The 11,819-nt window shown below is 48.2% G+C and overlaps 4 protein-coding genes across 4 annotated transcripts; 1 reads left to right on the plus strand and 3 right to left on the minus strand.

Moving 5' to 3' along the window:
• Positions 1 to 2,150: 2,150 nt before the first annotated feature.
• On the plus strand, positions 2,151 to 3,172 carry N7466_002281 (phosducin family protein; the record flags this gene model as incomplete). The annotated part of the gene is made up of 3 exons (XM_057161679.1): positions 2,151 to 2,777; positions 2,864 to 3,093; positions 3,157 to 3,172. 3 exons carry the CDS (start codon positions 2,151 to 2,153, stop codon positions 3,170 to 3,172), a joined length of 873 nt encoding a protein of 290 aa, XP_057024964.1.
• Positions 3,173 to 4,965: 1,793 nt separating this feature from the next.
• Positions 4,966 to 6,494, minus strand: N7466_002282 (putative transcription initiation factor subunit (TAF30); the record flags this gene model as incomplete). The annotated part of the gene is made up of 7 exons (XM_057161680.1): positions 4,966 to 5,054; positions 5,157 to 5,277; positions 5,338 to 5,475; positions 5,546 to 5,688; positions 5,807 to 5,958; positions 6,263 to 6,303; positions 6,486 to 6,494. The coding sequence occupies 7 exons, from the start codon at positions 6,492 to 6,494 to the stop codon at positions 4,966 to 4,968; spliced, it is 693 nt and encodes a 230-aa protein (XP_057024965.1).
• A 1,147-nt stretch (positions 6,495 to 7,641) lies between these two features.
• On the minus strand, positions 7,642 to 8,720 carry N7466_002283 (Ran GTPase-binding protein YRB1; the record flags this gene model as incomplete). Its single annotated transcript, XM_057161681.1, has 4 exons — positions 7,642 to 7,718; positions 7,777 to 7,905; positions 7,964 to 8,228; positions 8,451 to 8,720. 4 exons carry the CDS (start codon positions 8,718 to 8,720, stop codon positions 7,642 to 7,644), a joined length of 741 nt encoding a protein of 246 aa, XP_057024966.1.
• Positions 8,721 to 9,275: 555 nt separating this feature from the next.
• Positions 9,276 to 11,819, minus strand: N7466_002284 (uncharacterized protein; the record flags this gene model as incomplete). Its single annotated transcript, XM_057161682.1, has 1 exon — positions 9,276 to 11,819. The coding sequence occupies one exon, from the start codon at positions 11,817 to 11,819 to the stop codon at positions 9,276 to 9,278; it is 2,544 nt and encodes an 847-aa protein (XP_057024967.1).

The raw sequence follows: 11,819 nt of genomic DNA on the forward strand, positions 1-11,819 counted from the left end.
AGAGAAAGCACTGCCCGTTTGATTGTGTTGGTCGCTGCCTTTTGCCTCGATACAGTCTGGGACCAGAGACATTGGTGCTCCCAAGGCTATTTTGTCGGCTCTGTTGTTTTCTCCGTTTCTCTCCTGCAGGATGATGCCCCTACTCTCTTCTTTTTTTTTTCAAGTCAACTTCTTTTGCCAACTCTTTCCCACTTACTGCTTTTCTTCTCCCACACCTTTTTTCTATCCTCTTTCTTCTTCTCTATTACCCCTCTTCGTTCTGCCTTTTCTTGCATCGGTCTCGGTATGTATTTTCTCGGAAAGGAAAGGACCGGTTTGTTGGATCTGGCCATGATCTCTCTGTTCTTTTTTTTGCTTTTTTTCTATCTTATTTCCCCACTGATTCTTTAACCCCTTCTGGATCTATCTCCCTCTGCGTTACCGCGTCATATCTTTTTTTTTCTTTTTTCCTATTTCCGTGTCTCATCAAAGAGTGTGTACTTATTGTGTGTCCTTGTGACGTCGAAATTCCTCAGGGATCCAGACCGGATCTTCTTTGATCCTGGTTTTGAGCAGCTCCAATCTTCATTTGTGCTTATCACTCTTTTTCTATCTTTTCTCTTGTGGGGGGACCTGCAGGCTGTGGTCGGTTTGACTTGCCCCCTTGAATCCTCTTTTGGTTGGTTTGGGCGTCTGTGAGCGTGACGTGAGCGTCATAGGGCATTCATACAAGGTGTCTTTCAACATTTGGCTTGCTATGGCAGAGAGAGAGAGAAAGATGTAGAGAAAGCCCGTAGAGCTGTAGAGATGTAGAGCCGTAGAGCTTGAGTAACCGAGACTGTAACCTGATTCTTGAGAGTGCATGGGTTGACCCTCACGGGAGTCGGCATGATATGCAGATATCCTTGTTGCTTGAGTCAGTGTCCTAGTCAGCATGTTATGCTCAAATCTAAAAATTGTAGCTGAGCACATGGCATGGGATAATCATCTTTGACATGGGTTAAAATTCCAATTTAATCCCTGGCATGAACTCTGGGGAAAATTAGCCAGGGGAGCATTAACCACCAACAATTTAGCAGCCTCTCAGCCCAACGGAAGCGACTTGTCATCTGGGGGCCAAATATCTCGGTAAAGACCGAGAACCATAACCCAAAACCATGGCCTCGTTGACAAGGTTATTCTGGTGGCTTGCCTATCAATCCATTGAGAACATCCGCCTCCAGAATCCTGAAACCGAACCGGTCGTGATTGGACTCGAGCCAACTAGACTGGCCCCCAATCTTAGAGGAATGAAAGAAGCAGCAAAAGAAAGTATACAAAGACAAGGCAAAAGGCAAAAAGCAAAAGGAAAAAGGCAAAAGGGAAAAAAGACCGTGCATACGAAGGTACGCAGAGTGAAGGCAAGTTTGACATTTCTATTTCTATTTCTGAATGCTGATGTACCTCGTTGCCGCGGCACGGCTTCACGGCTTCATGGCTCCATTGTCTTCCGGTTCTCCATTCGCATCTCCATGTCCCCACAAGACTGTTCGCCTGTTCTGGCAGGGGATCCACCATCCGATCTTTCCTTGCGACTCGGCTGATTCCCGTTGGGGGCCTGGAACTCTTAACGAAGGTGGATCGAGGGGAGATCTGCGTCATCTTTTTCTTTTCTTGAGTTTCGGGTCCGAGATGTGATGGGTTTCAAGGATGTGGAGATGTGCACACGACAGGTTGAAAAATGGAGAAAAGAGGAGAAAGAGGAAAAAGCTGACAAGGACATTTGAAACGGGGAAAATGTGCGCATGGCTGAATTGTCCCACGTGGATGAGAGGAATAAAGAATACAGAATAGTAGAGAATACTATGTAGTTACATAGAGAATAAAGAATAAAGAATAGAAACAAGTCTACCTTAAAAAAAAGTACCCTTGTGGGCTCCACTGATCTGAAACACATCGAAGGCAAAACGAGAGAAAAAAAAGGGGGCTTTTTCTTAGTCTTTTTCTTACCCGTTTCTCCTTATCCTAAGCCCGTTTCATGACGATCTCTTTCCCAGCTCAGCCCCTCCTCCGTCTACCTTAAGCTTCTTACTCTCTTTTTTCCCCCTTTGAAACGTGCTCTCAGCCAATCTCTATCCCCTATTACCCAAATCCTCTTAAATTCTCACTTCCCCCGGACCCCAACTTCCATCATGTCGGCCCAAGAGGAATTCAACCAGTTAATGAATAACAATCGCGACAAATTCACATCCCACCCCGAAGATCGCAACGACTTCCATTTCTCCGACCAAGACCAAGACCACGATCACGATCACGACCATCCTGACTCCGAAGACTCCCCTCCCCGCCGCCTCCGCCAACGTCACACCGTCGACTCCTCCGACGAGGACGAAGATCTCGACGACATGGTCTCCTCCACTACCAACTACCACATCCCCAAGAATACCTTCGAGGCCAACACCGGTCCTAAGGGTGTCATTGCCGACGCCCAGGCCTTTGAGCGCGCGCGCAAGAAGTCCTTCCGTCGCACTTTGCTCAATGCCGCCGGCTTCGATCAGGATGGACACGCCTTTGCGAAGCCCGAGCCTCAGCCTCCTGTCACCGATGGCTCGTCGGGCAGCGATGACGACGAAGAGCGCTTTATGCGGAAATGGCGGACTTCGCGCATGCAGGCTTTGCAGAACCGCGCTGCCCGTCGCCCCTCTCCTCGTGGTCGCCACTATGGCCAGGTTGAGAACGTCGACGCCGCTGGTTACCTCGATGCCATTGAGAAGGTGACCGCGGGTACTGTTGTTGTGGTTTGCATCTATGATCCCCAGGTATGTCCTTGCTTGCTTCTTATTCTATTTCTTTCCTTTTTTTTTTTTTTTAATTACGTCAAATCTAACCACTCCACCAATTCCAGTCTGACGAGAGCGCTATTGTCGAAGAATGCCTCAACACCATCGCCCGCAGACAATCTACTACTCGATTTATCAAGCTCCACCATGAAATCGCTGAGATGGAACATATCCAGGCTCCCGCTCTGCTGGCTTACCGTGCTGGCGATGTCTTTGCTACCATGACAGATATTATCCGTAATATTCCCCGCGGCCGGCCTTGCAGTGCGGACAGTCTTGAAGATCTGCTGAAGCTGTACGTCCATCCCTCCAAAGTTATCCTTGACGTATAGTGATAGACATACTAATCAAATCATAGTAACCGCGTCTTCTAATCTCGCGCATGCCATCTTCCGTGATCTATTCATCACTTCAGGTGTTCTTTCCTGGCTTCCATTTCCCCCCTCAATCTTCTCATCTATCTTTCATTTCCCATCATTTTCTTTTTCTTTTTCTTACAGTGTCTTATCAAGCATATATCCCCCGGTCTTATTTCTATGTTTACCAAAAAGGCAAAGGCGGCGATTTCTACGGCGTTTGAGCGTATAGACTGCATGCAAGTCTTGTCGGGTTTCTCTGTCTCTTTTTATCTCCTTTTCATCTCCTTTTATTTCATGTTATCTATTATGTTGTTTCTTTGCTCTCGGGTGGTGCATATTGGCCGTTGTCTACTGCTCCCTTGAGCTGTGGTTTCAGCTGGTCTGACCGGTCTGGTTTGTTAATCGGTTGCTGGCTTTTGTTAAGATATCCCATATGCTTTCTAGCTTTACGTAACATGATCAGTCAGTCATTATTTCTACCTTGCTTTTCTCTTGCCAACCTTGCAAAGTCCAAACGAACTTCAAACATTTATAGTGACACGGGTCAACGTGGACTGTAAGAATAAGCTTATCGCATTGCATGGCCGATACGCAACAAGTACATAGACCCCTGCTGCAGAGCTACGTACATCCATTTATGTAAATGCCGATTTCACTCCCGAAATCTGATCTGACCTGATTCCTACTCACCTGGTACAACATATGTATCCCCAAATCATGTCCACTAACGTAAGCTTATACAAGCCTTGCACGGATTAAAATAAATGGGTAATTATGGATGAAAACCGGAAAACATGAGAAAAAGACAAATTATGTATATGTATATTACTATGTCAACTGACGTGAGCTTTCATTAGTGACGTTGACCATGCTTTTCCTAAGGTGGCTTAGATTAATAGTACTTGGATAGGGTATGGTCACCTCTCGGTGAAGATAAAAGGTTCAATGCTGCGGCTGAGATGGCAAAGTGAGGTACAACAAACATTGAATTTGATTCTCAAGTGCTTTGCCCCTTCCAGATGTGCAGATGTCGGTGGCTTTGAATGTTGTTGAGTGATTGGAATGGTACGGAATCCTTATAAACATCTCTTCCTTGTGCACTAGTAGTAGTAGAATTATGAAAAACATACTCAAGTGCTACTTATCGAATATACATATGTAGCTTACCCGTCCCTGGCACTTGAGAGAATCGTAGGTGATACCTTTGAGAGCTGAAGCTGAATGCACTGGATATCAACATCAATTAATGGTGATGAACATGAATTGATGATGCAGTACCATATTCTGAGCGAATGAAGACCTTAGTATATACTGTTCTAGCGATTGAACTCGACTTCTAGATTCAGTTGATTCGGCATTTGAATAGATATAGGTAATAATAGCATACATGTAAAAAATATTCCCTGCTAGGTGATTGAACTCTTGGGTATTTATGGTGGATACTGAAACCGGAACCATGCCATGCCGAAGAAACCAACACCCAAACGTACGCCGAATCAGAGAATGAGTATCAGAGCCACGCCCTGGCCTCCCACCACTCCCTTTTCATGACCAGAAAGTGACTCCATCTGTCCACCGGGGCCGGGGAGAAAAAGAAAACCAAAGGCTTATTTCCAGACGGTATCACAATCTACGGTCAAGGATAGGGTGGTTGAGAAGCCAGGGCGCGGAAGAAAAGCAAAATCAGGGTTGATATGAGCATCCGCTAACTCCCCGTCAAAAAGGCACATCAGATAAGGAAAATATTGAAAATGAAAAATAGGGCGTTGCAAGTGAGGAGACCGAATCAAGGGCTTGCCATGACAGCCTTACATGGCTCCACGATCAGTGGTGAAGTCCCACAGCATCTTGATCAAGGTATCTGGAAGCGTGTAAAGGTCCACGTGGAACTCGCCCACTGATGCAAATGTTAGTACATCTCTCTCTCTCTCTCTCTCTCTCTCTCTCTCTCTAAGCTCAAAGTCAAGGTAGGTTTGGGAATTTGAAGAAAGTAACATACTATCGACATCGTTCTTTGTGTACGAGTCCGCTGACTTGTTGTCGTGCACCATTTGCACAACTTGCAATAGGTCGTCTTCGTTCAGCTTCTGAAGTCCATCTGCGAGCTTATCCATATCGACCTGGGGTGGGGTTAATTTAAGGGCCTCGGAGCTTGGTGAGGTGGTGGTTCAAAGTCTTACGTTCTTCTCGGTGCGCTTCTTCTTCTTAGCACTCTCCTCACCAGCTGCGCCACGCTTCTTCGCTCCATTCTCATCACCAGGAACAGGACCCGATTCACGGAGGGCAGCTAGGAAAGCAGGTTTCGGGTTCTTGAAAGTCTAAAATACCACGAGAGGGCCAAGTCAGGAACAGTGCTTAGCGCAAAGCACATGGAGGAAAACGACTCACAATGGTGTGCTTGGACTCATATCGCTCTTGCAGGAAGTTGAGGTCATGGTTGACAAAGTGCGACTTGTCGGCTGTGAGTTCAATCTGCATATCAAACTCACCCCATCCCTCTTCTGAGATACGGAAAGGCGGGTTCTTGAAAGCTATTTACCAAATACGTTGTTAGCCACAGATGTCTTGAAGCAGGCGTAGGAATTACGCCCGTGAACCGAGTATCACGCATGACTCCCAATCCAGCAGAGAACCAAAATTAAGACCTACTTTGAATGGCGCGGTTGCCGAAACTTGGGTGAAGGTGGTATGTGACTTTGTCAAAGAGGTTGGCAGGGATCTGCTCTCCCTTTTCATTGACCACATAAACCTCGATCGACCAGGATCGCTGCGGGAAACCCTCTACCTCCGAGGGCTTGTCACTGTGACAGAGAAAAGATTCCAATTAGCGCACGTCCTTTTTTTAAAGGAAATTATACATGCAAGCAAATATAATAGGAAGGAGTTGGGGTCCAAGGCCATTAAAGCGCGTGAAGCAAGTCTCGCTTGCTCGCAGCCAGCAGTCCTGTCGACGAATATGCGCCCTCGACCACCAACAATAAAGAACGGCAATGAGTCATCCCCTGCTTATATTTCAAGCTTTGAGATCATGTAGTGGGGGCTCAATCGCTGTCTTGAGGCGTGAAAGGGCAGTTAAGGAAGGTAGGCAGGATTCCGAGGACGTACATGATGTGCTGTTCCGTGACAAGACGGACGACGCGCTTGACCTAGAGCAAAAATTGACAATTAGCATACGGGTTTGAGCCAATTTGAGCCACTCCCAGCTTAAAGAAGAATGCTTGGGCATCTGCCATGAGCAGGGGAGCTGTTATGAAGCGGGAAGGACCGCGGTGGATCGGAGTCCAGATAGACGTCGAGGTGCAGCGCAGACCAAGATATAATGACTTACCTCGGGCATGATGGAGAAAGCGTGCGACGGAGTAGATTTGCGAAGGAATATGAAATATTCAGGCACGGTTAAAGAGGCGAATATAGGTGGAAAACGTGCGGAGGGTTGAAGAAGGAAGGAAATCGGGTTGCGCGGCGGGTGAAACTAAAAGACGCGCGCAGGGCGGCTGGAACTTTTGATTTATGGCAATAGAGGGGAAAGCGCAGACCGGACAGATATCAAGGTTGCGGAGAAGCGAGATCGTGGGATTTTGTCGTTCGATAGATCCCAGGCTTAGATTCGGTATATGCAGAGGAAAAGATGCGGGTGGGGAGGAGGTTACGAGACTGAAGAGGGAGAGACTCAACACCGCCTGCATGTATTATTCCCCGCGACAATCGCAGACCATCAATTCAGCGACGTAGCTCTTGACAGACTAACCTTGAATTATGGCCAAATTTCCTCAAACTTACATCGTAATTGTCAATTACTGTTTGAACTTCCGGGTCGTAACCAAAATAGCATGAGCAGGATTCTCATGCTCTCAGGAAGGTACATAGGTTCTCAGATATGTTCTCAAGTAGGTTCCTAGGTAGGCAGGTAGGTAGTAGTAGGTCATGTTCTTCGTAATGGCTACTGTTGGCCCAGTGCGTATTAGAAGCTAGTATGTACTAGTATGTCAGATTATCACAGACTAGATGAATGATCCCAACTGGTGGATAAATTTCTTTACAAGTACAAGCGCAAAACATGAGCTATTTATTCATGGATATCTCAAGGGATGTGATGTGCAGGGTGTATATTTGATGGGAAGGGGGTCTATCTACTGTCGACTGTGGGACCAAAGACATCACGGAACTGCCATCTTTTCATAAACCGCATTGCGATGTCTGTGCGGACAGCATCTTCATCACTGCCGTCTCGCGTGTACAGTCGTGGGGAAAGGGAATTTGGGGAATTGAAAAGGGAAATAGGGGGTGGGGAATGTGAAATTTGAATAATGAAAAGTCATAGGTATGTAAATGGGATTGAAAGTTGGGTGTTTGGGGGATGGGAAGTAGCCAAAAAAAAGTCGTGGTCCACGAAGCAAGAAGCTGTCGACGGCGAGCAGGTATCACGATTGTGAGTTCCCACGCTCACTCATTGTTTTAAGAAGAACAAAACAATGCCCATTACTTTATTCCTCGGCGGCCTTGAAGATCTTCTCGTTCTCCTGCTGGGCCTTCTCGAAAGCCTCCTTGAAGAGGTTGGCGTCTAAAAAAAAGAGTTAGTCATCGGATATATGTATATAATTCACCGAGGCTTCACTTACTCTCACTGTTGGCAAAGCGGATGGCCAGGGTCTGAGCCTCGGGCTCGCCCTCGCTGACATCGGCGGCGGCGTTCCACACCCAACTGCGGTCAGAGCCGACGTTGGGGCTCAGGGTCATGTCAGGGACGACTATATAACACGTTAGAATTTCACCCAAAATCCAATATTTCCACGAGATTCAACTCACTGTAGTGGTTGGCGCAGACCTTGAGGGTCTTGTCACGGCGCATGACCAGGCGGGTCTTCTGGTTCTCCTTGTGCTTCAGCAGACGGACGTCACCGGTACCACGCTCCTTCCACTCCTTGCTCTCGCGGTCGAACTTGAACAGCTTGGCGCGCATCTTGAAGGACTGCTCCTCGAGCTCCTCGTTGGTCTTGGTCTCCACCTTCTCGGTCAAGCGGATCACGGGCTCGAAGTGGACATCGGGAGACTCAGGGGCCTCATCATCGTTCTATGAGAATATGTGGTTAGTCAAAAGAAATCATCAAGAAATCACCGTGGGGGACCAATCCGTATATGATGACAGTTTGGCAGCCACCACACACAAAACGCGGGGCCGGACCACGACCCCGCGCCCCGGTGTTTGTTTTTTTGTGACTCTTGGGCCACAAAGTCACCATCTTCATGATCCCCGCAAAGCTCGCCACTACCAGCCGGGGGAAATTTCACTCACGGTCTCGGCTTGCTGGGCCTTGGAAGAGCCAGAGGGCTCATCCGCACCCTCCTCGGTCTCCTCCTTCTTCTCCTTCTTGGGGCCGCCACCGAACATGGAGAAAACGCTATCGGAAGTCTTAGTGGCAGCGTCCTGGACAGTCTCAGCGGCGTCCTTTGCGGCGTCGACAGCAGTCTCGGTCACAGTCTTCTCGCCCTCACCGGTGGCGGTGGTCTCGGGCTTCTGCTCCTCGAAGGTGGGGTCGGGCTTGGTCTCCGCGACGTCAGACATGGTGAATAGAGGGTTGGGTGGTTTTCAAGAGGGATTCTTGGAAGGATAGAAGGTTAAACGGGCGATAAAACACCGGAATAACGTGGTTTTCGGAAGATTAATTGGGTTTGTTGATCAAGGAGATGACAATGAGGGGGGAAAAATTAATGTTTGGTTTGGGTGTGCAAGTGATGGCAGAATACACACCGCCTTCAGGCCCTATCCGGGACAACCAATTGCTACTACTAGTAAGTCTAAGTACTAAGAACGCGAGAGGGTTTGCAGGATCATCTATCTAGTGAATTCTAGAAAAACCTTGCCCGATTTTAAGAGAGATAGAGAGAGATATTTGGAGTACCATGGGTTCTCTGGCGAGGACCAAGTCAAAACAGAGAGAAAGATGTAAAGAAACACATACTAAAGCAATTGCATTGCGCCGATTTGCATGACTATTTCAAAATCCATTCAATCCCCTCCCCCACTTCCAATCGCCGAAAACAAAACACCCAGAATTAGCCAAATAATAAACAAGCAAGAGAATGTGCGATGGAGCATATGGTGAAAAGCAGATTGAGATCAGCGTTTATCACGATTATTCTTAGTGTTAGCAGAGTCTTTCCCCTCACGTCCCATAAAGAGGCGCGCGCGAGTCTGTGCCCGATTTAACGTGTCAGATTTCGCCCTGAGCACTCGATCCATCATGGAACGAAGGTCCATTTGAGGCGCTGAATTCCCCAGACGACTCCAGATGTCACTAAAAGCTCCCTTGGCACTCTGGTTGACATGGACAGAGCGATTGTGTAAAACTGAAGACGCACTTCGGAAATGCTGCACAGCGTTGCGGGTGATAACTTCGGAGAGCTCCTTTGATTTGGATAGGATGCTGCTTTGAGTTTTGAGGCTGCCATGGCGGAGACGCTCAGCGTCGTGACGTAGGAAATGTGATCTCTTGACCACGTCTCCCATGATCACTTGTAGATCCGTTGACAATCGGCCATACACTTCAGACAATCCGGTTTGGGCGACCTGCAGGTCTTTGGAGAATTGTGAAGAGACTGCACGAGCTGCTCTTCTCCAATTCGCAATCTTCAGCCATGGTGTACCAAAGTCAACGGTAATGGTTTGATTGATTCGTGGCTTCGATTTGGTGACAATAGTCACATTGACCAAACCGTACGCATCTTCTCGATCCAGACGAAGCGTGTAGACATCAAATAATGCGGCTAACTCAAAGCCTAAATTTTTACCAGAACGGCAAACACGAACATCGAACCGTGGTTGCTTTTTGTGGGATGCGATGTTACGGGGAGGTTTGATGGCCACATGACAGTCTCCAATCACTTGGATTTCAAACTCATCATCCCGTTCAGAGAAGCCTAAGCTTGAAACGACATTGGTCGATTCTTGCCCTATAATGGAGCAATCGGGAGATGTGGTATCTAGAGACGCGGGACCACCAGACCATAATGAAAGGGAGGTGTGCCTAATATGCTCCATGGCCAGAGGCGTAGATGAGTCGATTGATGTCAGTGCCGAGCCATGCCCACTGACAAGTGCTGAGCCAGCAAACCATTGTGCAATGAAAAATATAATGGGCTTCACCGCCGCGTATCCAAGGGAGATCGCTATGGCTGAAACGAGCGCCAATGTACCTAGACGCAGCATCGCACCTAGTGGAGTAGCTCGAGCAGTATCCAAGGATGTCATCCAGTTGCGAGGGTATTTCTCATGGTCGGCAAAAGAGTACGGCTCGGTCGGTCTTTGTGTATTAGCAGAGACCTTCAGTGTCTTCTTAGGGTAAAAGTCCATGAGAGAAGCTAGATTCCTATTGAGCTGGCCAGGAGTAATACTCTCAAAGGTCTTCAAATCAATTGGGTAGCGCCTCAACACCACTGTTTCTCCAGTGTGCGCATGTCGAGACTCCAGACAGACGTGGAGACTACTTTGGTTCAGCGGGATGACATCGCCAGTCTTTTCCCACAGTGGTTCATCTGATATGACCATAGCGGGAACCCCGTGTCGCTCCAAGAAAGTGTGGGCTGCGTGCCTGGTTTGTATCGCGGCATCATCATCACGACTGGAGATGAACAAAATAGCCACATCAGGTAAAGTCCACTCTGATGACGAAGAAACATGATAGTCATCACCACTCCACCAAGAGTGGCATGCAGGCCGGTTCTTGAACTCAAGATATACCGTTTGCGATCCCTCTGAGTCATAAGATTTTGTGGCTGCCACACATTCGTCGACCACAAGTTGGACGTGAATGGGAAGAAGCTCTGCAAAGTTTGGCACGGCTCCAGCTCCAAAGGAAGTTGGTACCACGTGGTACCTTGAAGATTCAGCTGAGCTAGTTTGCGAGCCTGCGGGCGAGCTCGAGACTAGGACATCACCAATCTTATCCAGGATGATATTGCGACAGTCCGGCTGTCCGACATATAAGACACGGAAAGGTTTGTCCAAGTCTAAACTTTGCTTTGTCATGGTTTGCTGGACGGTGGCCATGAGAAAGGAATGGGGTGAGTAATAAGGAATATGACGACGCTTGATCTCGGACGCAGCCGGTTCCTCAAAGATACGAATGGTATGCTTGAGTTCCACTCGTTCCATCTCTGGCCATTTGTCCGGCTCTACAAACTCGATCGAGTCGATGGACTGTCGATGAATGGGTATGGTAGTCAGATTGCTATCGTCGATCGCGGCATCTGGGTTGAAAAGCCCCGGAAAGCGCTGCTCTGGTCGGGGGCTATGGATTTCTTCGTCTTCGTTGTCCGGCAAATCTTCCTCATCCGGATCCTCTGCATCACTGCTGCTGCTGTATTGTTCATCCAGACTAGTCACATCATCCGAACTGGTTTGACCGATCAACGACCCCACATCAGTCTGTTCCGAATGACTGCCATCCTCCGAATGTAGATCCGAGACGCTGAGGGTTGCCCAGCTATCACTCAGGGATTTAGGTGGGGGTTCTAGAAGTCGGTCTGACGTCATGTTGTTGGTCGGTCGTGAACGAGATAGCCACTCTTGAACGGAGGCAGTCAGCGGCGGGAGGGTCGGGTACTGGAGATGAGAAGCGTTGGGAGTCGAGGGACGCCTGGGCCACTCTGGAGGGTTAGACAT

The sequence above is a fragment of the Penicillium verhagenii genome (assembly GCF_028828195.1).
Source record: "Penicillium verhagenii strain IBT 33310 chromosome Unknown utg000003l_segment0_segment0, whole genome shotgun sequence".
NCBI lineage: Eukaryota > Fungi > Ascomycota > Eurotiomycetes > Eurotiales > Aspergillaceae > Penicillium > Penicillium verhagenii.